The sequence below is a fragment of the Mobula birostris genome, chromosome 1 (assembly GCF_030028105.1).
Source record: "Mobula birostris isolate sMobBir1 chromosome 1, sMobBir1.hap1, whole genome shotgun sequence".
Classification (NCBI taxonomy): domain Eukaryota; kingdom Metazoa; phylum Chordata; class Chondrichthyes; order Myliobatiformes; family Myliobatidae; genus Mobula; species Mobula birostris.
The window spans coordinates 74,920,093-74,944,931 of NC_092370.1; the positions used below are offsets into that span (position 1 = coordinate 74,920,093).

General features: G+C 52.8%; 1 protein-coding gene across 1 annotated transcript in view; it reads left to right on the forward strand.

Moving 5' to 3' along the window:
- Nucleotides 1-24,839, forward strand: part of LOC140197283 (acid-sensing ion channel 1-like) — a 69,489-nt gene that overhangs the window by 6,122 nt on the left and 38,528 nt on the right. Inside the window, exons 2-3 of the mRNA XM_072257216.1 lie at nucleotides 12,523-12,673; nucleotides 14,019-14,146. Coding sequence (XP_072113317.1) covers nucleotides 12,523-12,673; nucleotides 14,019-14,146 — 279 coding nt within the window. The remainder of the gene's footprint in view (nucleotides 1-12,522; nucleotides 12,674-14,018; nucleotides 14,147-24,839) is intronic.

Genomic DNA, 24,839 nt, shown 5'->3' on the forward strand with positions numbered 1-24,839 from the left:
CTCGAGTGTGTTGGTAAGTGCTTTCAGGCACCTGTATCTTCTGCCTGATGGGAGAGGGGAGAAGAGAAAATGTCGGAGGTGAGAGGGGTCTTTGATTATTCTGGCTGCTTTACTGAGGCAGCAAGAGTATAGACAGTTGGTGGATGGAGAGGCTGGTTCCTGTGATGTGCCGATGTTTCTTGCGGTCATGTGCAGAGCAGTTGCTGGACCAAGCTGTGATAGATCCAGACTGAATGCTTCTATAAGGGGTCACCCCTCAATCTCTCCTTTAGAACAGTGCTATAGAACTTGTCAGATCAAGCTGCAGTTTTAACCCTGCAAACACAAGAAAATCTGCACATGCTGGAAATTCAAGCAACACACACAAAATGCTAGTGAACGCAGCAGGCGAGGCAGCATCTCTAGGAAGAGGTACAGTCGACGTTTCGGGCCGAGACCCTTCATCAGGACTAACTGAAAGAAGAGATAGTAAGAGATTTGGAAGGGGGAGGGGGAGAGCCGAAATGATAGGAGAAGACGGGAGGGGGAGGGATGGAGTCAAGAGCTGGACAGGTGATAGGCAAAAGGGATACAAGGCTGGAGAAGGGAGAGGATCATGGGACAAGAGGCCTAGGGAGAAAGAAAGGGGGAGGAGAGCCCAGTGGAAGATGGAGAGCAGGCAAGGGGTGATTGTGAGAGGGACAGGGAGAGAAAAAAAAGGGGAGGGATCATAAATAAATAAATAAGGAATATGGGGTAAGAAGGGGAGGAGGGGCATTAATGCAAGTTAGAGAAATCAATATTCATGCCATCAGGTTGGAGGCTACCCAGACGGAATATAAGGTGTTGTTCCTCCAACCTGAGTGTGGCTTCATCTTGACAGTAGAGGAGGCGATGGATTGACATATCAGAATGGGAGTGGGACATGGGATTAAAATATTTGGCCACTGGGAGATCCTGCTTTCTGTGGTGGACAGAGCGTAGGTGTTCAGCAGAACAGTCTCCCAGTCTGCGTGGTGTCTCACCAATATATAGAAGGCCGCACCGGGAGCACTGGATGCAGTATATCACACCAGCCGATTCACAGGTGAAGTGTCGCCTCACCTGGAAGGACTGTCTGGGGCCCTGAATGGTGGTGAGGGAGGAAGTGTAAGGGCAGGTGTAGCACTTGTTCCGCTGATCAGGTTTAACCCTGATCCGGTTTGAGGAGCTGACAGAACCACCAACATACAGCAGGGGGAGCCATTGAGCTTCTGGCCAATACACATTCAGTGGCCACCTTATTAGGTACACCCGTACACCTGTTCATTAATGCCTATATCTAATCAGCAGATCACGGCAGCATCTCAATACATAAAAGTATGCAGACATCGTCGAGTGGTTCAGTTGTTCAAACTAAACATCAGAATAGGGAAAAATGTAGCTGATGTTAAGTAAGCATTCGAGGTATTTAGTGTAGTGATTAGCAAACAAGAAATAGCCTACCTTGACACCATTCAAATCATTGTTGGGGACTTCATTCAGGCTTATTTGAAGAAATCCCTGCCCATTTATCATCAACATATCACCTGCAGCACCAGGTGGCCCAATACACTCGACTTCCGCTATGTTATGATTAGGAATGCCTACCGTCTATCCCTGGATCGCATTTTGGGAAATCTGATCATCTGGCAATCACCTTCCTACCAGCAGACAGGCAGAGGCTAAACAGGAAGACTCCAGAGATAAAGGCATCAGAGGTGATTGTGGGAGGTAGAGCGACCACGAGATTTCTTCAAGTCGGTGAACTGGACCATGTTTCAGTACTCACTAGAGGATCTGAATGTCACGGTTGTCAAAGACTTTATAAAAACAGTCATAGATGAGTTTGTCCCCACAAAATCATTCAGTCTTCCTCAACTAGAAGCTCTGGATGAGCCAAGAGGTCCGTAATCTGCTGAGGACCAGATCAGTGGCATTCAGGTGCGGCAACCAATAAAATACAAGAGGTCCAGGTATGGCTTCTGGAAAGCCATCTCACATGTGAACTTGCAATTCTGGACCAAACTTGAATCACTGAAGGATGCTCGACAGCTGTGGCAGGGATTGAATTCTATTGCCTCCTGCAAAATGAATCCAAGTGACAAAGATAACAACAAGGTTTTGATCCCAAATGACCTTTGTGTCTTTTATACTTATTTTGACTGCCAAAACATGGAGGCTGTGCTGATCAACCGGCTGGAGTGTTCATTGATATCTTTAACCTCTCACTTTGGCAGTCTGAGGTACCCACCTGCTTCAATTATACCAGTGCCTAAGGTTAATGTGGTAACCTGCTTCAACAACTATCGTCTAGTTGCACTTACATCCATTGTGATGAAGTGCATTGAGAGGTTGGTGATGAAACGTATCAACTCCTGCCTGAAGAGCGACTTGAATCTGCTCCAGTTTGCCTACCGTCACAACCGGTCAACAGCAGATGCCATTTCATTGGCTCTTACTCAACCCTGGAATATCTGGACATTGAAGATGCATACATCAGGATGCTCTTCATTGACTATAGCTCGGCATTCAATACCATCATCCCCTCAAAACTAACCAGTAAGCTCCAAGCCCTAGACCTCAATAACTTGTGCAACCACATCCTCAATTTCCTCCTTTTCAGATGCCAGTCGGTTTGGATTGGCAACAATGTCTCCTCCACAGTCACCATCAACACAGGTGCACCACGGGCTGTGTGTTTATCCCCTTGGCTTACTCACTTTATACTTATGACTGTGAGGCCAAACACAGCTTCAAAGTCATGTTTAAGTCTGCTGATGACACCATTGTTGTGGGCTGTATTAAAGGTGGTGATGAATCAGCGTATAGGAGGGAGTTTGAAAACCTGGCTGCGTAATGTCACAAAAGCAGCACCTCAGTCAGTATCAGCAAGACCAAGGAGCTGATTATTGACTACAGGAGGAAGAAACAGTTCTAATCAGAGGTGGAGAGGGTCAGCAACTTTGAATTCCTTGGTGTTATCATTTCAGAGGATCTATCCTGGGTGATTATGATGAAAGTACGATAGCCCCTCTACTTTCTTAGAAATTTGCAAAGATTTGGCTTGTCATCGAAAGCTCTGATAAACTTCTATAGATGTGTGGTGGAGAGTACATTGACTAGTTGCATTGTGGCCTGGTATGGAGACATAAATGCCCTTGAACAGAAAACCCTATAAAAAGTAGTGAATACAGCCCAGTCCATCACAGGAAAGCCTCCCTACCACTGAGTACATCAACATGTAGTGCTGTCACAGGAAAGCAGCATCCATCATATGGGATCCCCACCACCCAGATCATACTCTGTTCTCACTGCTGCCATCAGGAAGGAGCTACAGAAGCCTCAGGGTCACACTACCCGGCTCAGGAACAGTTGTTACCTCTCAACCATCAGGCTCTTGAACCAGAGGAGATAACTTCACTCATCCCAACACCAAACTGTTCCCACAACCGATGGACTCACTTTCAAAGACTCTTCATCTCATGTTCTCAATATTTATTGCTTACTTATTTATTATTAGTATTTTGTTTCTTTGTGCTTACCGTAAATGCCTGCAGGAGAATGAATCTCAGGGTTGTATACAGTGACGTTATAAACCTTGATAATAAATTTATTTTTGAACTAAGTGACTTTGACCATGGAATGATTGTTGGTGCCAGACAGGACGGTTTGAGTGTCTCAGAAACTGCTGATCTCTGGAATTTTTATGCACAACATTCTCTAGAGTTTACAGAGAATGGTGTGAGAAACTAAGAACATACAGTGAGCAGCAGTTCTGTGGGCGAAAACAAAATGAAAGAGCTCGGAGAAAAATGGCCAGACTGGTTCAAGCTTACAGGAAGGTGACAGGAACTCCAGTAGCCACGTGTTATAACAGTGGTGTGCAGAAGAGCATCTTTGAACACACAGCATTTCAAACCTTGAGGTGATAGCTACTGGAGCAGCGGAAGACCACTCCTGTGGCCACTTTATTAGGTACACCTCTGTACCTAATAAAGTGGCCACAGAATGTAATTGAGACTAGAACTATAGGGCATAGCATCAGGGGAGTAGATTTAGGACAGAAATGAGTAGAAAATGCTTTTTCCAGAGAGTAATTAATCTGTGGATTCTGTGCCCAGGGAAACAGTAGCGGCTACCTAGTGGGAACTTGATGATGGTGAGGACAATATGAGTGAGGTTGATGTTCTGGAGCATGTTGATATTAAGGGAGAGGAGGTGTTGGAGTTGTTAAAATACATTAGGACAGGTAAGTCCCCGGGGCCTGACGGAATATTCCCCAGGCTGCTCCACGAGGCGAGAGAAGAGATTGCTGAGCCTCTGGCTAGGATCTTTATGTCCTCATTGTCCACGGGAATGGCACTGGAGGATTGGAGGGAGGCGAATGTTGTCCCCTTGTTCAAAAAAGGTAGTAGGGATAGTCCGGGTAATTATAGACCAGTGAGCCTTACGTCTGTGGTGGGAAAGCTGTTGGAAAAGATTCTTAGAGATAGAATCTATAGGCATTTAGAGAATCATGGTCTGATCAGGGACAGTCAGCATGGCTTTGTGAAGGGTAGATCGTGTCTAACAAGCCTGATAGAGTTCTTTGAGGAGGTGACCAGGCATATAGATGAGGGTAGTGCGGTGGATGTGATCTATATGGATTTTAGTAAGGCATTTGACAAGGTTCCACATGGTAGGCTTATTCAGAAAGTTAGAAGGCATGGGATCCAGGGAAGTTTGGCCAGGTGGATTCAGAATTGGCTTGCCTGCAGAAGGCAGTGGGTGGTGGTGGAGGGAGTACATTCAGATTGGAGGATTGTGACTAGTGGTGTCCCACAAGGATCTGTTCTGGGACCTCTACTTTTCGTGATTTTTATTAATGACCTGGATGTGGGGATAGAAGGGTGGGTTGGCAAGTTTGCAGATGACACAAAGGTTGGTGGTGTTCTAGCTAGTGTAGAGGATTGTCAAAGATTGCAGAGAGACATTGATAGGATGCAGAAGTGGGCTGAGGAGTGGCAGATGGAGTTCAACCCGGAGAAGTGTGAGGTGGTGCACTTTGGAAGGACAAACTCCAAGGCAGAGTACAAAGTAAATAGCAGGATACTTGGTAGAGTGGAGGAGCAGAGGGATCTGGGGGTACATGTCCACAGATCCCTGAAAGTTGCCTCACAGGTGGATAGGGTAGTTAAGAAAGCTTATGGGGTGTTAGCTTTTATAAGTTGAGGGATAGAGTTTAAGAGTCGCGATATAATGATGCAGCTCTATAAAACTCTGGTTAGGCCACACTTGGAGTACTGTGCCCAGTTCTGGTCACCTCACTATAGGAAGGATGTGGAAGCATTGGAAAGGGTACAAAGGATATTTACCAGGATGCTGCCTGGTTTAGAGAGTATGGATTATGATCAGAGATTAAGGGAGCTAGGGCTTTACTCTTTGGAGAGAAGGAGGATGAGAGGAGACATGATAGAGGTGTACAAGATAATAAGAGGAATAGATAGAGTGGATAGCCAGCGCCTCTTCCCCAGGGCACCACTGCTCAATACAAGAGGACATGGCTTTAAGGTAAGGGGTGGGAAGTTCAAGGGGGATATTCGAGGAAGGTTTTTCACTCAGAGAGTGGTTGGTGCGTGGGATGCACTGCCTGAGTCAGTGGTGGAGGCAGATACACTAGTGAAGTTTAAGAGACTACTAGACAGGTATATGGAGGAATTTAAGGTGGGGGCTTATATGGGAGGCAGGGTTTGAGGGTCGGCACAACGTTGTGGGCCGAAGGGCCTGTACTGTGCTGTACTATTCTATGATCTATGTTCAATGTTTTGGGTCGAGCTCCTTCATCAGGACTGGAGGAAAAAAGAGGAGGAGTCAGAGTGAGAAGGTGGGGGGGGTAGAAGAAGAAACACAATATGATAGGTGAAGCAGAGTGGGGAGGGGTGGAGTAAAGAGCTGGGAAGTTGATTGGTGAAAGCGATACAGAGCTGGGGAAGAGGGAATCTGATAGGAGAGGACAGAAGGCCATGGAAGATAAAAGGGATAGGAGTACCAGAGGGAGGTGCTGGGCAGGTAAGGAGATAAGGTGTGAGAGGGAATGGTGAATGGGGGGGGCACTGTGATCATTGGTTGTTCTACAGTGGTCTCATCTCCTCTTCTGTGGTACAGGAGTGTGCAGTACCTAATAGAGTGGCTACAGGAGTGAAATCCGTGTGGTCTTCCCTTCTAGCCCATCCACTTCAAGGTTTGATGTTTTGTGCGTTCGGAGATGCTCTTCTGTACACCGCTGATGTAACAAGTGGTTATTTGAGTTTCTGTCACCTTCCTATCAGCTCGAACCAGTCTGGACATTCTCCTCTGACCTCTCTCATTAACAAGGCGTTTTTGCTCTCAGTGCTGCTGCTCACTGGATCTTCTTTTTTGTTTCTTGCTCCACTCTCTGTAAATTCTAAAGACTGTTGTGTGTGAAATTCCTTGGAGATCAGCCGTTCTGAGATACTCAAACCATCCTGTCTGGCACCAACAATCATTCCATGGTCAAACTCACTTAGATCACATTTCTTCCGCATTCTGATGTTTGCTCTGAACAACAACTGAACCTCTTGACCATGTCAGCATGCTTTTATGCATTGAGTTGCTGCCACATGATTGGCTGATTAGATATTTGCATTAGCAAGCAGGTTACGTAATAACGTGGCCACTGTATGTTTTTCTCCATCCCCCTGTATTCTGCGTTCTTTCAAATATTTATCCATCTCATTTTAAATACTTCTAATGGCCCAGCTTCCACCAACCACCAGTGAGAATCCAGATATCACCAGGGTTTGAGGGTTGAGAGTGATGGTACCATTTCATGACTGCCCTGGCCAGCTTCAAGCAGAGTCTGGTGCATGACCCCAGTCCAGGGAGCCAGGCTGAAGGAGCTTTTTGCTGCTCCAGGGCAGGTGTGCAGATTGACACTCTGCATTTGTATAGCAACTGTAACGTAGTGAGACTTGGCATGACGTTGCCTAAGAACAGCCATCAAGCAAAGCCTAATGCTGGCACTCATGCTTCTAGAGACCTGGACTTGAACCTAACCTCTGGTGCCATCTGTGTGGAGTTCGCATGTTCTCCCTGTGACCATGTCGGTTTCCCCCGGATGTTCCAGTGTCCACTGACTTCCCAAAGGCACGTTGGGTTGGCGGTGGGCTGTAAAATGCTCCTGTGTGTGGGTGAATGTGGGGAGAATAAAACATTGGATTAATGTAACTGGGTGGTTGGTGATTGGCACTGACTTGGTGGACTGAAAGACCTGTTTCTGTGTCACTTCTCTCTAACTGAAGGACCTTAAGGTTGTCATAGCCAGAGGAGTTACTGGGGATAAGCTCCCACTACCCATTAAATGCTCCCAATGGTAGGCATCTCAAATACCCTCTGACAGCCAAGCCCAGCTCCTGGCTTTCACATGTGGCTTAGCTATTAAGCCCAACGTAACCATTCATACTGACAGGAGTAGGGACAAAGGCAGGTTACTGGCGACTTAAAACAAGGGAGAAGGAAAACGCTGACCTTTGCTGCCTTGTGGCTATACCCACTCATGGGGAAGGATTTGGGTGTAAATCCCAAGGAAGAGTCTGGAGCTGGAATCCCTAAAGCAGTCCAACATTGACAACAAGAGCACCTCTATTTCCTCAGGAGTATGCGGAGATTTGGCATGTCATCAAAAACCCTGACAAACTTCTATAGGTGTATGGTGGAAAGTGTGCTGACTGGTTGCATTATGGCCTGGTATGGGAACACCAATGCCTTTGAGCAGACTATCCTACAAAAGGCAGTGGATTCGGCCTAGTACATCACGGGTAAAACCCTCCCAACCGCTGAGCACATCTACATGGAACATTACCATAGAAAAGTAGCATCCATCATCAAAGATCCTCACCACCTAGGCCATGCTCAGGTAGAAAGTACAAGTGCCTCAGGACTCATACCACCAGGTTCAAGAGCAGTTACTACCCCTCAACCATCAGGCTGTTGAACAAAAGAGGATAACTTCACACATTATATTTCTGGTATTCCCACAACCGATTGTCTCACTTTAAGAACTCTTACCTTATTTCATGCACTCCTTATTTATTGCTATTTGTTTATATTTGCCTTTGATGTCTTCTGTGCTCTTGCTCATTCGTTGATCCTGTTTATGGTTACTGTTCTGTAGATTTTCTGAGTATGCCTGCAGGAAAAAGAATCCTAGGGTTGTATATGGTGACATGTATGTAATCTGATAATAAATTTTACTCTGAACTTTTAATGGTGACTGGCAACTCCTGCAATGCCACTGGTGCCAAACTGTATTGATCTCTGCTGTTGGTTTGGATTCATCAGCTGCGTGGAGAGGGGGAGGCTACAGCATGGGCAATAGCCTGCTCGCCATATCGTACTGCTTTGGCTTTGGTACGGCTTGCATATAGCTAGGATGCAATATCCATGGTCAGCCCCGACCTCACAGTCTTTAATTTCAACTCTTGAATGACTTTCTAACAAAAGCCACAGAAACAGAAATTAGGAAAGCAAAATACTGCAAATGCTGGAAACTGGAAACAAAAAAAGTTGGAAATACTCAGCAGGTCATCGTGTTATGGAACATTGTGTTCAGTTCTGCTGTATAGGAAGGATGTGGAAGCTTTAGAGGGGATGCTGTCTGGATTATAGAACATGTCCTATGAGGAAAGGTTGATTCAGCTAGGAATTTTCTCTTTAGAACAGGGAAGGATGAGAGGGGACATGATAGAGGTGCAGATGATGATAAGAGGGATAAGTAGAATAGATGGCCAGTGAATTTTTCCCATGGCAGAAATGGCTAATGGAAGACGGTATAATTTTAAAGTGATTATTAGAAAGTAAGGGGGGGTATGTCAGAGGTAGTACTTTTATACAGAGCGTGATGGGTGTATGGAATGTTCTACCATGGGAGAGATGGATACAGAGATATGGATATGAAAGAAAAATGGAGGGCTATGTGGGAGGGGAAGGATTAGATTGATTATGGAGTGGTTTCAATGGTTGGCACAACATCGTGAGCCATAGGGCCTGCACTGTGCTATACTATTCTATGTTATATATATATATACACACACACACACACACACACACACACACACACACACATACTACACTTTGATAATAAATTTACTTTGAACCCTATCTACATGTGTTGCCGTTTTCCTGGAGCTGTGGACTTGAACCTTAAAACCCTCTGTAAATCAGTGCTATTAAGGGTCCTGCCATTTACTGTGTCCATTCCCCTTGCATATCTGTGGTGTGCTTTTACTGTGCTGTACTGTTCTGTGTTCTGTGTTGTAGGTCAGGCAGCACCCAAGGAGAGAGGAACAAAAGTTTTGCTTCGAGTTGATGGGCTTTCTCTGGGAATATAGACTCTCAGCTGCTGCCTGACCTCTTTTAATTTCAGTGACCTGTACTGAGGAAAAGATGGAACTTGAGGGAGGAAATTCCAGAACTTGGGCTCAGCTGAAGGGAATGGCAGAGAGTCTGAAGGGGAATGGCTGTCAGCCAGTGGTGGAGAGGAAAGAGGCTGTGATCTGGCCCCATCCTGAAGGGGAAAGCTGCAACAGTGGAAATTGGTTCAGAGGGAAATGGTTTTCAGATTGGTGGAGAAGCAGAATCAGGTTTATCACTGACTTATGTTTAGAAATTTGTTTTGCAGTAGCAGTACAATGCAAGACATTAACATTATTATAAATTACAAAAGGAATAAATGAAAAAGTGCAAAAAGAGCAAAATAATGAAATAGTGTTCATGGGTTCATGGACTGTTCACAAGCCTGATGGCAGAGGGGAAGAGGCTGTTCCTAAAACACTGAGTAAGTTTCAGGCTCCTGTAACTCCTGAAGAGGACATGTCCCAAATGGCGAGAGGCCTTCATAATGAATGCTGCCTTCTTGAAGCATTGCCTTTTGAAGACATCTTCAATGGTGAGGCATCACCATTAAGGCACATCTCATTGGGGCCAGGCGCCTTGCAAGGGTTCACCCTCTTGAAAGATGCAGGAAGAGTGAGGCGAGGGGATTAGAGCCCAGCATACTTTTACCTCAGCACACAGTAACTTGTAATGAAATGGTTAATTCAACAAACAGGCACTGGGTGTAACCATATCCCCCCACCGCACTCATCGACGACTCCATTAACAGATCAGTTTGCTGCTGACCAGGTTAAATGCCTGAAAGATCGTTAACAAAAGCAAGTACTTGCTATTTACGCAATCTATTCAGTGAAATTTGATGCAGAAAGAAGGGATTGAATTCAGCTGTTTGATGAAAGATCAGAATAAGACTTCCTGGGAATGTAAATAGTGCTCAGCAGGAACCACTGGAGAGTTACTGATGGATAGGTTGAAATCACTGCATTCACAATGTTACCCTCCCTCAATACTGCCCTCCCACAGTGTTGCTCCCTCAGTACTGTCACTCCTGCAGTGCTGCTCCCTCAGTACTGTCCCTCCCACAGTGTTGCTCCCTCAATACTGTCCCTCCCACAGTGTTCCTCCCTCAGTACTGCCCCCACAGTGTTACTCCCTCTGTACTGTCCCTCGCACAGTGTTACTCCCTCTGTACTGTCCCTCCCACAGTGTTACTCCCTCAATACTGTCCCTCCCACAGTGCAGCTCCCTCAGTACTGTCCCTCCCACAGTGCTGCTCCCTCAGTACTGTCCCTCCCACAGTGCTGCTTCCTCAGTACTGTCCCTCCCACAGTGCTGCTCCCTCAGTACTGTCCCTCCCACAGTGTTCCTCCCTCAGTACTGTCCCTCCCACAGTGTTGCTCCCTCAGTACTGCCCATCCCACAGTGTTCCTCCCTCAGTACTGCCCCCACAATGTTACTCCCTCTGTACTGTCCCTCCCACAGTGTTACTCCCTCAATACTGTCCCTCCCACAGTGCAGCTCCCTCAGTACTGTCCCTCCCACAGTGCTGCTCCCTCAGTACTGTCCCTCCCACAGTGCTGCTTCCTCAGTACTGTCCCTCCCACAGTGCTGCTCCCTCAGTACTGTCCCTCCCACAGTGTTCCTCTCTCAGTACTGTCCCTCCCACAGTGTTGCTCCCTCAGTACTGCCCATCCCACAGTGTTGCTCCCTCAGTACTGCCCCCACAGTGTTACTCCCTCTGGACTGTAATTCCCACAGAGCTGCTCCTTCAGTACTGTCCCTCCCACAGTGTTGCTCCCTCAGTACTGCCCCCACAGTGTTACTCCCTCTGTACTGTCCCTCCCACAGTGTTACTCCCTCAGTACTGACCCTCCCACAGTGTTGCTCCCTCAGTACTGTTGCTCCCACAGTGCTGCTCCCTCAGTTCTGTCCCTCCCACGGTGTGATTCTCTCTCAGTATCACTTTTTACAAACATACAAAAGTTTATTCAGACACAAACAAAAGTTGGGTTTACAATACTGCTAATGATTTCAAATTAAAATATAGTTACTAAAATCCACAAAACACTCAATTCCCTTGGGGTGTGGCAGGGTAATCCCCCACTGTACCCATGATGATACAGTGCTGTTTGTTTTCTATGTTTCTATGATCATATGCTCACTCTGCAAGGACACCTGGCATGAACGTAGCCCTGGAAGAGGAGCAGGCAGTTGGCTTGGGCAGAGTTCCCATTGCCCGGATCCAGGAATGGCCTTCTTGACCAGGCCAGGTGTAAGCAGACCATGTTTCCCTCCAAGTGACCTGCACCCCCCCACCACAGAACTGGGTGATTGTAAATTCGGAGTGCAGGGCTGAAGTGCGGCCATAACTTGAAGAACAGCACCTTCAGATACTCAAACGGGCAGCAGCACTCACACATGCTGTTATATATGGTGCATCGTCTCCTCCCCCTCCCTCAGAACAGCCCCTCCGGCTCTGTGACATCGGGTTTATGGAGACACACAAGAGGTTGCGCATGCTGGAGTCTGGTGCAACACATAATCTGCTGGAGGAACAGCGGGTTGAGCAGCATCTGGGGGGGGGTAAAGGATTTGTCAGGTTTGGATCTAAACCCAGTGTCAAGGCTGAGATGGGCGATGATCAGTATGAGGAGGAGGAGGGTTGACTCGAAGCCTCTCCCCCCACCTTTCTGAGACAATTGTTCCTTATCTTCTACTGCTCCTCAGACCACCAGTCAGCTTGGATCCCTGTCTCATCCTTTCCCCTTTCCTCTCTCCCGTCTTCGTCCTGATGCAACCCTGAAACGTCAACATTTCCTCTCCCTCCTCCCCAGATCTGCTCCATCCACTGAGTTACTCCAGCACACTGCTTGTTGCAGCCTGAGTTTTATGTGCTGGTCTCTGGATTGAGATGTGACCCCCCCCACACCACTCTTCCCTCCCCACCCCGTGACCCTCAGCTCTAATACAGGGGGCAGGGGCAGATCCCAGGGCACAGAGGCAGAGACGTCCTCAGAAGGAGCCTGTGTTCCGTCTGTTGATGGGACTGGTGGGAAGGGGAGCGTGCTGCGGGAGAGGCAGGCTCCTGAGCTGGTTTAACAGCCCAACTCCCTGCCACTGTGTCTGCAGATTTTCACTCGGTACGGGAAGTGCTACACCTTTAACTCAGGGAAGGAGGGTTATCCTCTCCTCACCACGATGAAGGGCGGCACCGGCAATGGCCTAGAGCTGATGCTGGACATCCAGCAGGACGAGTACCTGCCCGTGTGGGACAAGACCGGTAGGTGCTCAGGGTCAGAGGGAGGAGACAGAGAAAGGGAGGCTGGGAGGGGAAGGGAAGGAGGTGGGAGGGTCAGGTAAACTGGAAGAGGTGGGGATGAGGGCAGAGTAGGGGAGCGGGTGGGGAGAGGGAATTGGAGGGAGAGAATGAGGAGAGAGGGCTGTGGAGGAATGGAAGAAAGAGAGGATGGAGATGGGGAAAGGGGTAGGGTGGTAGAAGATGGGGAGGATTGAGAGAAAGGGTAATGTGGGAGGGGATGGAGGAGGTAATGGAGGGAGAAGATGAGAGGGTTGAGGAAGAATGGGGAGGTGAGGAAGGTTTGAGGTATTTGGGAATGAAAGAGATTGGGGAGGGGTGAGGTAGATTGGGGGCAGAGGGGGGAGCTGAGTGAGGGGAGAAGGTAATGTGGATGTGGCTGAGAAGGAGATGGGGAGGGAGTGGGGATGGAGGTGTGAGGGAGAGGCCAGAGAGAAAGGAGGAAATGGGGGATGGTGGAGAGAGGATGTGAAGATTGGGAGGCAGGGCAGATGAGTGGGTTAAGGGAGTGGTGGAGGGTGGGGGGGAGGCGATGGGAGGTGTGGGATGGAGGGATGAGGGAGGTGGGGAATAGATGAGAGGGCAAGTGAGGGAGGGAGGTGGGGAATGGGGAAGGTAAGATGGGGGATGGACAGGGAGAAGAGAGGTGAGGATGGAGGGAGCTGGGAGGATGGAAGGGTGAGGGTAATGGGGGATGGATGGGAGAGGGGAGGAGCAAGACTGAATGGTGGGCAAATCCTGGGAAAGTTTATATCATTTGGGGATCTTACAAGTAAGACCAGCATTTATTGGCTATTCCTCCACTGTCCTGAGGTGGTGGCTCCTCCAGTGGCTGTCATCCCTCTGATAATGGGGTTTCCATGGTGTTCCTATTTGGGGGGTTTGGTTCCACCACAGCTGCTGCGGTTAAATTTGGTTCCTGTGATAAATCAAACTCTGGTCTTGGTAACAAAGGTCATGAATTGCCAAATGATGATGAAAACCCTTCCTTGCCCAGAGTGGGTGATGAGTGTCTCCCACGAATGGTCAGAGGGTCATCAAGGACAGAGAGGGATGGGGAACAAATGTTGTCCTTGTAGGTGGTTAATAGATGCTGCCATTGTAGACCGGGGCTAAATGCTGTCCCCACCCAAAATGTCCAAGCCAACGATTGGTGGTGTTTACCAGAGCTGGTGGTGGAATAGTGTTGTGGGACATGCTGTCTTGGGAGATGGAGGGCTGCAGTTGTCAGGCGAGTAAATCTTTCTGCTGATCAATGCCTCTGTCCCCCACCCTCCCTCCAATATCCATCGGCTGCTCGGTTTCCCAGAGGAAACGTCCTTCGAGGCTGGCCTGAAGATCCAGATCCACACGCAGGATGAGCCTCCCTACATCCATGAACTTGGCTTCGGGGTAGCACCAGGCTTCCAGACCTTCGTCTCCACCCAAGAGCAGCGGGTAGGGGACCAATCTTGTTTGCTGTGTATGATTCGGTGCTGACCGTCCACCTGTCAGATTCCTGGCTGCCTCCAGGTCGTTCCCCAGCATGTAATCTTTCGCCGTCAGTTCTATATCCATCCTACCCCACCGCACACGCAACTAAGCAACTACCCATCTACAAATACCCACACAGCTAGCCCTTCCTGCCTTCTCCCCACATTCCAATGCTCCTCATTCCCTCCCCACTCTCCAACCCTCCTCGTCCCATCCCCACTCTCCAACCCTCCTCGTCCCCTTCCCACTCTCCAACACTCCCCATTCCTCCCCACTCTCCAACCCTGCCCATCCCCTCCCCACTCTCCAACACTCCCCGTCCCCTCCCCACTCTCCAACCCTCCCCGTCCCCTTCACACTCTCCAACCCTCCCCGGCCCCTCCCCACTCTCCTGCACTCCCCGTCCTCCCCCACTCTCCAACACTCCCTGTCCCCTCCCCACATGCCTAACCCCCTCTGTCCACTTCCCTCACTCCTAACACCCTCTGTCCCCTCCCCTCACTCCAAACCCCTCTCTCCACCTCCCCACATTCCTAAACCCCCATCCCTTCCCCACACTCCTAACCCCCCTGTTCCCTCCCCACATTCCTAACCCCCCGTCCCCTCACTCACTCCTACCCCCCTCTGTCCTGTCCTTCACTCCTAACCCCTTCTGCCCCCTCCCTCACACCTAACCCCTTCTGCCCCCTTCCCACACTCCTAACCCCCTCTGTCCCCTCCCCATACTCCTAACCCCCTCTGTCCAATTCCCTCACTCCTAACCCCTTCTGTCCCCTTCCCTCACTCCTAAGCCCCTTGTCCTCTCCCCTCACTCCTAACCCCCTCTGTCCCCTCCCCTCACTCCTAACCCCCTCTGTCCTCTCCCCACACTCCGAACCCTCTCTGTCCCCTCCCCACATGCCTAACCCCCTCTGTCCACTTCCCTCACTCCTAACACCCTCTGTCCCCTCCCCTCACTCCAAACCCCTCTCTCCACCTCCCCACATTCCTAAACCCCCATCCCTTCCCCACACTCCTAACCCCCCTGTTCCCTCCCCACATTCCTAACCCCCCGTCCCCTCACTCACTCCTACCCCCCTCTGTCCTGTCCTTCACTCCTAACCCCTTCTGTCCCCTCCCTCACTCCTAACCCCCTCTGTCACATCCCCATACTCCTAACCCCCTCCGTCCCCTCCCCACACTCCTAACCCCTCTGTCCCCTCCCTCACTCCAAACCCCTTCTGTCCCCTGCCCACACTCCTAATGCCTTCTGTCCCCTCCCTCACGCCTAACCCCCTCTGTCCCCTTCGCACACTCCTAAACCCCACTCTCCACCTCCCCACATTTCTAAACCCCCAACCCTTCCCCACACTCCTAACCCCCTGTCCCCTCCCCACATTCCTAACCCCCATTCCATCACTCACTCCTAACCCCCTCTGTCCCTTCCCCTCACTCCAAACCCCTCTCTCCACCTCCCCACATTCCTAAACCCCCATCCCTTCCCCACACTCCTAACTCCCCTGTTCCCTCCCCACATTCCTAACCCCCCTGTCCCCTCACTCACTCCTACCCCTCTCTGTCCTGTCCTTCACTCCTAACCCCTTCTGTCCCCTCCCTCACTCCTAACCCCTCTGTCACATCCCCATACTCCTAACCCCCTCCGTCCCCTCCCCACACTCCTAACCCCTTCTGTCCCCTCCCTCACTCCAAACCCCTTCTGTCCCCTGCCCACACTCCTAACCCCTTCTGTCCCCTCCCCACACTCCTAATGCCTTCTGTCCCCTCCCTCACTCCTAACCCCCTCTGTCCCCTTCGCACACTCCTAAACCCCACTCTCCACCTCCCCACATTTCTAAACCCCCAACCCCTCCCCACACTCCTAAACCCCTCTGTCCACCTCCCCACACTCCTAACCCCCTCTGTACAATAACCACGTTCCTAACCCACTCTGTCCGTTCCCACACTCCTAACCTCCTCTGTCCCCTTCCCACATTCCTAACCCCCTCTGTCCACTTCCCTCACTCCTAACCCCCTCTGTCCAATTCCCACACTCCAAACCCCCTCCGTCCAATTCACAGACTCCTAACCCCCTCCGTCCCCTCCCTCACTCCCAACCCCCTCTGTCACCTCCCCACACCCCTAACACCGTCTGTCCCCTCCCCACACTCCTAACCCCCTCTTTCCCCTGCCCACACTCCTAACCCCTTCTGTCCCCTCCCCACACTCCTAACCCCTTCTGTCCCCTCCCTCACTCCTAACCCCCTCTGTCCCCTTTGCACACTCCTAAACCCCACTCTCCACCTCTCCACATTTCTAAACCCCCAACCCTTCCCCACACTCATAACCCCCTGTCCCCTCCCCACATTCCTAACCCCCATCCCATCACTCACTCCTAACCCCCTCTGTCCCCTCCTCACACTCCTAAACCCCTCTGTCCACTTCCCTCACTCCTAACTCCTTCTGTCCAATTCCCACACTCCGAACCCCCTCCATCCAATTCACAGACTCCTAACCCCCTCTATCCCCTCCCTCACTCCCAACCCCCTCTGTCACCTCCCCACACTCCTAACACCCTCTGTCCCCTCCCCACACTCCTAACCCCCTCTGTACAATAATCACATTCCTAACCCACTCTGTCCGTTCCCACACTCCTAACCTCCTCTGTCCCCTTCCCACATTCCTAACCCCCTCTGTCCACTTCCCTCACTCCTAACTCCTTCTGTCCAATTCCCACACTCCGAACCCCCTCCATCCAATTCACAGACTCCTAACCCCCTCCATCCCCTCCCTCACTCCCAACCCCCTCTGTCACCTCCCCACACTCCTAACTCCCTCTGTCCCCTCCCCACATTCCTAACCCCTTCTGTCCCCTCCCTCACTCCTAAACCCCTCTGACCCTCCCTCACTCCTAACCCCCTCTGTCCACCTCCCCACACTCCAAACCCTCTCTGTCCAATTCCCACATTCCTAACCCCCTCTGTTCCCTTCCCTCACTCCAAACCCTCTCTGTCCAATTCCCACGTTCCTAACCCCCTCTGTTCCCTTCCCTCACTCCTAACCCCCTCTGTCCCCTCTCCTCACTCCAAACCCCTCTCTCCACCTCCCCACATTCCTAAAACCTCATCCCTTCCCTACACTCCTAACCCCCCTGTCCTCTCCCCACATTCTTAACCCCCCTGTCCCCTCACTCACTCCTAACCCCCTCTGTCCTGTCCCTCACTCCTAACCCCTTCTGTTCCCTCCCTCACTCCTAACCCCCTCTGTCACCTCCCCATACTCCTAGCTCCCTCCATCCCCACCCCACACTCCTAACCCCCTCTGTCCCCTCCCCACACTCCTAACCCCCTCTGTCCCCTCCCTCACTCCAAACCGCTTCTGTCCCCTCCCTCACTCCTAACCCCTCTGTCACATCCCCATACTCCTAACCCCCTCCGTCCCCTCCCCACACTCCTAACCCCTTCTGTCCCCTCCCTCACTCCAAACCCCTTCTGTCCCCTGCCCACACTCCTAACCCCTTCTGTCCCCTCCCCACACTCCTAATGCCTTCTGTCCCCTCCCTCACTCCTAACCCCCTCTGTCCCCTCCCTCAGTCCTAATACCCTCTGCCCCCTCCCTCACACCTAACCCCTTCTGCCCCCTTCCCACACTCCTAACCCCCTCTGTCCCCTCCCCACACTCCTAACCCCTTCTGTCCCCTCCCTCACTCCTAACCCCCTCTGTCCCCTTCCCACACTCCTAACCCCCCTCTCCACCTCTCCACATTCCTAAACCCCCAACCCTTCCCCACACTCCTAACCCCCTATCCCCTCCCCAGATTCCTAACCCCCCGTCCCATCACTCACTCCTAACCCCCTATGTCCCCTCCCTCACTCTTAACCCCCCTGTCCCCTCCCCACACTCCTAACCCCCTCTGTCCACCTCCCCACACTCCTAACCCCCTCTGTCCACCTCCCCACACTCCTAACCCCCTCTGTCCAATGACCACATTCCTAACCCACTCTGTCCGTTCCCACACTCCTAACCCCCTCTGTCCAATTCCCACACTCCTAACCCATTCCATCCAATTCACACACTCCTAACCTCCTCCATCCCCTCCCTCACCCCCAACCCCCACTGTCACCTCCGCACACTCCTAACCCCCTCTGTCCTCTTCCTTCACTCCTAAACCCCTCTGTCCTCTTTCCTCACTCCTAACCCCATCTGTCACCTCCCCACACTCCTAACCCCCTCTGTCACCTCCCCACACTCCTAACCCCCTCTGTCACCTCCCCACACTACTAACCCCCTCTGTCCCCTTCCCACATTCCTGACCCCTTCTGTCCTCTCCCTAACTCCTAACCCCCTCAGTCCCCTCCCTCATTTCTAACCCCCTCTGTCGACCTCCCCACACTCCTAAACCCCTCTGTCCAATTCCCACATTCCTAACCCCCTCTGTTCCTTCCCACACTCCTTATCCCCTCTGTCCCATCCAACACTCCTAACCCCCTCTGTCCCCTCCCTCACTCCTTACCCCCTCTGTCCCCTCCCCACATTCCTAACCCCCTCTGTCACCTCCCCACACTCCTAACCCCCTCTGTCCTCTCCCCACACTCCTAACCCCCTCTGTGCAATAACCACAATCCTAACCCACTCTGTCCCTTCCCACACTCCTAATCTCCTCTGTCTCCTCCCCACATTCCTAACCCCCTCTGTCCTCTTCCCTCACTCCTAACCTCCTCTGTCCCCTTCACACATTCCTAACACCCTCTGTCACCTCCCCACACTCCTAACCCCCTCTGTCCACTTCTCTCTCTCCTAACCCCCTCCATCCCCTCCCTCACTCCCAACCCCCTCTGTCACCTCCCCACACTGCATCCCCCTCTGTCCCCTTCCAACACTCCTAACCCCCTCTCTCCACCTCCCCACATTCCTAGCCCCTTCGGTCCCCTTCCTCACTCCTAACCTCCTCTGTCCCCTCCCCACACTCCTAACCCCATTTGTCACCGCCCCACACTACTAACTCCCTCTGTCCCCTCCCCACATTCCTCACCCCTTCTGACCCCTCCCTCACTCCTAACCCCCTCTGTCCCCTCCCTCACTCCTAACCCCCTCTGTCCACCTCCCCACACTCCTAACCCCCTCTGTCCAATTTCCACATTCCTAACCCTCTCTGTTCCTTTCCACATTCCTAACCCCCTCTGTCCAATTCCCACACTCCTAACCTCCTCTGTCCACCTCCCCACACTGCAAACCCCCCTGTCCCCTCCCCACATTCCTAACCCCTTCTGTCCCCTCCCTCACTCATAACCCCCTCTGTCCCCTCCCTCACTCCTAACCCCCTCTGTCCAATTCCCACATTCCTAACCCCCTCTCTCCACCTCCCTCATTCCTAAACCCCCATCCCTTCCCCACATTCCTAACCCCTTTTGTCCCTTCCACACATTCCTAACCCCTTCTGTCCCCTCCCTCACTCCTAACCCCCTCTGTCCCCTCCCCTCACTCCAAACCCCCTCCGTCCCCTCCCCTCACTCCAAACCCCCTCTGTCACCTCCCCACACTCCTAACCCCCTCTGTCACCTCCCCACACTACTAACCCCCTCTGTCCCCTTCCCACATTCCTGACCCCTTCTGTCCTCTCCCTAACTCCTAACCCCCTCAGTCCCCTCCCTCATTCCTAACCCCCTCTGTCGACCTCCCCACACTCCTAAACCCCTCTGTCCAATTCCCACATTCCTAACCCCCTCTGTTCCTTCCCACACTCCAAACCCCCTCTGTCCCCTTCCCACATTCCTAACACCCTCTGTCCTCTTCCTTCACTCCTAAACCCCTCTGTCCTCTTTCCTCACTCCTAACCCCATCTGTCACCTCCCCACACTCCTAACCCCCTCTGTCCAATTCCCACATTCCTAACCCACTCTGTCCACCTCCCCACACTCCTAACCCCCCTGTCCCCTTCCCACATTCCTAACCCCTTCCGTCCCCTCCCTCACTCCTAACCACCTCTGTCCCCTCCCTCACTCCTAACCGCCTCCGTCTCCTCCCTCCCAACACCCTCCGTCACCTTCCCACACTCCCAACCCCCTCTGTCCCCTCCCCACACTCCTAACCCCCTCTGTCCAATTCCCACATTCCTAACCCACTCTGTCCACCTCCCCACACTCCTAACCCCCCTGTCCCCTTCCCACATTCCTAACCCCTTCCATCCCCTCCCTCACTCCTAACCCCCTCTGTCCCCTCCCTCACTCCTAACCGCCTCCGTCCCCTCCCTCCCAACACCCTCCGTCACCTTCCCACACTCCTAACCCCCTCTGTCCCCTCCCCACACTCCTAACCCCCTCTGTCCAATTCCCACACTCCTACCCACTCTGTCCCCTCCCCACACTCCTAACCCCCCTCTGTCCCGCTCCCACACTCCTAACCCCCTCTGTCCAATTCCCACATTCCTAACCCACTCTGTCCACCTCCCCACACTCCTAACCCCCGTGTCCCCTTCCCACATTCCTAACCCCTTCCGTCCCCTCCCTCACTCCTAACCCCCTCTGTCCCCTCACTCACTCCTAACCTCCTCTGTCCCCTTCCCACATTCTCAACCCCTTCTGTCCCCTCCCCACACTCCTAACCCCCTCTGTCCAATTCCCTCACTCCCAACCCCCTCTGCCACCTCCCCACACTCCTAACCCCTTCTGTCCCCTCCCCACACTCCTAACCCCATCTGTCCCCTCCCTCACTCCTAACCCCCTCTGTCCTCTTCCCACACTCCTAATCCTCTCTCGCCACCTCCCCACATTTCTAAACCCCCATCCCTTCCCCACACTCCAAACACCCCTGACCCCTCCCCACATTCCTAACCCCTTCTGTCCCCTCCCTCACTCCTAACCCCCTCTGTCCCCTCCCTCACTCCTAACCCCCTCTGTCCTCTTCCCACACTCCTAACCACTTGTCACCTCCCCACACTCCTAACCCCCTCTGTCCTGCTCCCACACTCCTAATCCCATCTGTCCCATCCCACACTCCTAACCCCCTCTGTCCCCTCCCTCACTCCTAACCCCCTCTGTCCCCTCCCCACATTCCTAACCCCCTCTGTCACCTCCCCACACTCCTAACCCCCTCTGTCCCCTCCCCACACTCCTAACCCCCTCTGTCCAATAACCACAATCCTAACCCACTCTGACCCTTCCCTCACTCCTAACCTCCTCTGTCCCCTTCACACATTCCTAACCCCCTCTGTCACCTCCCCACACTCCTAACCCCCCTCTGTCCCGCTCCCACACTCCTAACCCCCTCTGTCCAATTCCCACATTCCTACCCACTCTCCTAACCCCCCTCTGTCCAATTCCCTCCCTCCTAACCTCCTCTGTCCCCTCCCCACACTGCAAACCCCCTCTGTCCCCTCCCCACATTCCTAACCCCTTCTGTCCCCTCACTCACTCCTAACCTCCTCTGTCCAATTCCCACATTCCTAACCCCCTCTGTTCCTTCCCACACTCCAAACCCCCTCTGTCCCCTTCCCACATTCCTAACACCCTCTGTCCTCTTCCTTCACTCCTAAACCCCTCTGTCCTCTTTCCTCACTCCTAACCCCATCTGTCACCTCCCCACACTCCTACCCTCTCTGTCCCCTCCCCACACTCCTAACCCCCTCTGTCCCCTCCCACATTCCTAACCCCCTCTGTTCCTTCTCACACTCCTAACCTCCTCTGTCCCCTTCCCACACTCCTATCCCCCTCTGTCCAATTCCCACATTCCTAACCCCCTCTGTCACCTCCCCACACTCCTAACCCCCTCTGTCCCCTTCCCACATTCCTAACCCCCTCTCTCCACCTCCCTATTTCCTAAACCCCCATCCCTTCCCCACATTCCTAACCCCTTCTGTCCCTTCCACACATTCCTAACCCCTTCTGTCCCCTCCCTCACTCCTAACCCCCTCTGTCCCCTCCCCTCACTCCAAACCCCCTCCGTCCCCTCCCCTCACTCCAAACCCCCTCTGTCACCTCTCCACACTCCTAACCCCCTCTGTCACCTCCCCACACTACTAACCCCCTCTGTCCCCTTCCCACATTCCTGACCCCTTCTGTCCTCTCCCTAACTCCTAACCCCCTCAGTCCCCTCCCTCATTCCTAACCCCCTCTGTCGACCTCCCCACACTCCTAACCCCCTCTGTCCAATTCCCACATTCCTAACCCCCTCTGTTCCTTCTCACACTCCTAACCTCCTCTGTCCCCTTCCCACACTCCTAACCCCCTCTGTCCAATTCCCACATTCCTAACCCCCTCTGTCACCTCCCCACACTCCTAACCCCCTCTGTCCCCTTCCCACATTCCTAACCCCCTCTCTCCACCTCCCTCATTCCTAAACCCCCATCACTTCCCCACATTCCAACCCCTTCTGTCCCTTCCACACATTCCTAACCCCTTCTGTCCCCTCCCTCACTCCTAACCCCCTCTGTCCCCTCCCTCACTCCTAACCCCTCCCCTCTGTCCATCTCCCCATACTCCTAACCGACTCTGTCCAATTCCCACACTCCTAACCCCCTCCGTCCCCTCCCCTCACTCCAAACCCCCTCTGTCACCTCCCCACACTCCTAACCCCCTCTGTCACCTCCCCACACTACTAACCCCCTCTGTCCCCTTCCCACATTCCTAACACCCTCTGTCCTCTTCCTTCACTCCTAAACCCCTCTGTCCTCTTTCCTCACTCCGAACCCCATCTGTCACCTCCCCACACTCCTAACCCCCTCTGTCCAATTCCCACATTCCTAACCCACTCTGTCCAATTCCCTCACTCCCAACCCCCTCTGCCACCTCCCCACACTCCTAACCCCTTCTGTCCCCTCCCCACACTCCTAACCCCATCTGTCCCCTCCCTCACTCCTAACCCCCTCTGTCCCCTTCCCACACTCCTAACCCTCTCTCTCCACCTCCCCACATTTCTAAACCCCCATCCCTTCCCCACACTCCAAACACCCCTGACCCCTCCCCACATTCCTAACCCCTTCTGTCCCCTCCCTCACTCCTAACCCCCTCTGTCCCCTCCCTCACTCCTAACCCCCTCTGTCCTCTTTCCACACTCCTAACCACCTGTCACCTCCCCACACTCCTAACCCCCTCTGTCCTGCTCCCACACTCCTAATTCCCTCTGTCCCATCCCACACTCCTAACCCCCTCTGTCCCCTCCCTCACTCCTAACCCCCTCTGTCCCCTCCCCACATTCCTAACCCCCTCTGTCACCTACCCACACTCCTAACCCCCTCTGACCCCTCCCCACACTCCTAACCCCCTCTGTCCAATAACCACAATCCTAACCCACTCTGTCCCTTCCCTCACTCCTAACCTCCTCTGTCCCCTTCACACATTCCTAACCCCCTCTGTCACCTCCCCACACTCCTAACCCCCTCTGTCCACTTCTCTCTCTCCTAACCCCCTCCATCCCCTCCCTCACTCCCAACCCCCTCTGTCACCTCCCCACACTGCATCCCCCTCTGTCCCCTTCCAACACTCCTAACCCCCTCTCTCCACCTCCCCACATTCCTAACTCCTTCGGTCCCCTCCCTCACTCCTAACCCCCTCTGTCCTCTTCCCACACTCCTAACCCCCTCTGTCCCCTCCCTCACTCCTAACCCCCTCTGTCCTCTTCCCACACTCCTAACCCCCTCTGTCCAATTCCCACATTCCTAACCCCCTCTGTCCCTTCCCACACTCCTAACCTCCTCTGTCACCTCCCCACACTCCTAACCCTCTCTGTCCAATGCCCACACTGCTAGCCCCCTCCATCCTCTCCCTCACTCCCAAACCCCTCTGTCACCTCCCCACACTCCCAACCCCCTCTGCCGCTCCCTCACTCCTAACCCGCTCTGTCCCCTCCCTCACTCCTAACCCCCTCTGTCCACCTCCCCACACTCCTAACCCCCTCTGTCCAATTCCCACATTCCTAACCCCCTCTGTTCCTTCTCACACTCCTAACCTCCTCTGTCCCCTTCCCACACTCCTAACCCCCTCTGTCCAATTCCCACATTCCTAACCCCCTCTGTCACCTCCCCACACTCCTAACCCCCTCTGTCCCCTTCCCACATTCCTAACCCCCTCTCTCCACCTCCCTCATTCCTAAACCCCCATCCCTTCCCCACATTCCTAACCCCTTCTGTCCCCTCACTCACTCCTAACCTCCTCTGTCCCCTTCCCACATTCTCAACCCCTTCTGTCCCCTCCCCACACTCCTAACCCCCTCTGTCCAATTCCCTCACTCCCAACCCCCTCTGCCACCTCCCCACACTCCTAACCCCTTCTGTCCCCTCCCCACACTCCTAACCCCATCTGTCCCCTCCCTCACTCCTAACCCCCTCTGTCCCCTTCCCACACTCCTAACCCTCTCTCTCCACCTCCCCACATTTCTAAACCCCCATCCCTTCCCCACACTCCAAACACCCCTGACCCCTCCCCACATTCCTCACCCCTTCTGTCCCCTCCCTCACTCCTAACCCCCTCTGTCCCCTCCCTCACTCCTAACCCCCTCTGTCCTCTTCCCACACTCCTAACCACCTGTCACCTCCCCACACTCCTAACCCCCTCTGTCCCCTCCCTCACTCCTAACCCCCTCTGTCCCCTCCCCACATTCCTAACCCCCTCTGTCACCTCCCCCCTCTGTCCTCTCCCCACACTCCTAACCCCCTCTGTCCAATAACCACAATCCTAACCCACTCTGT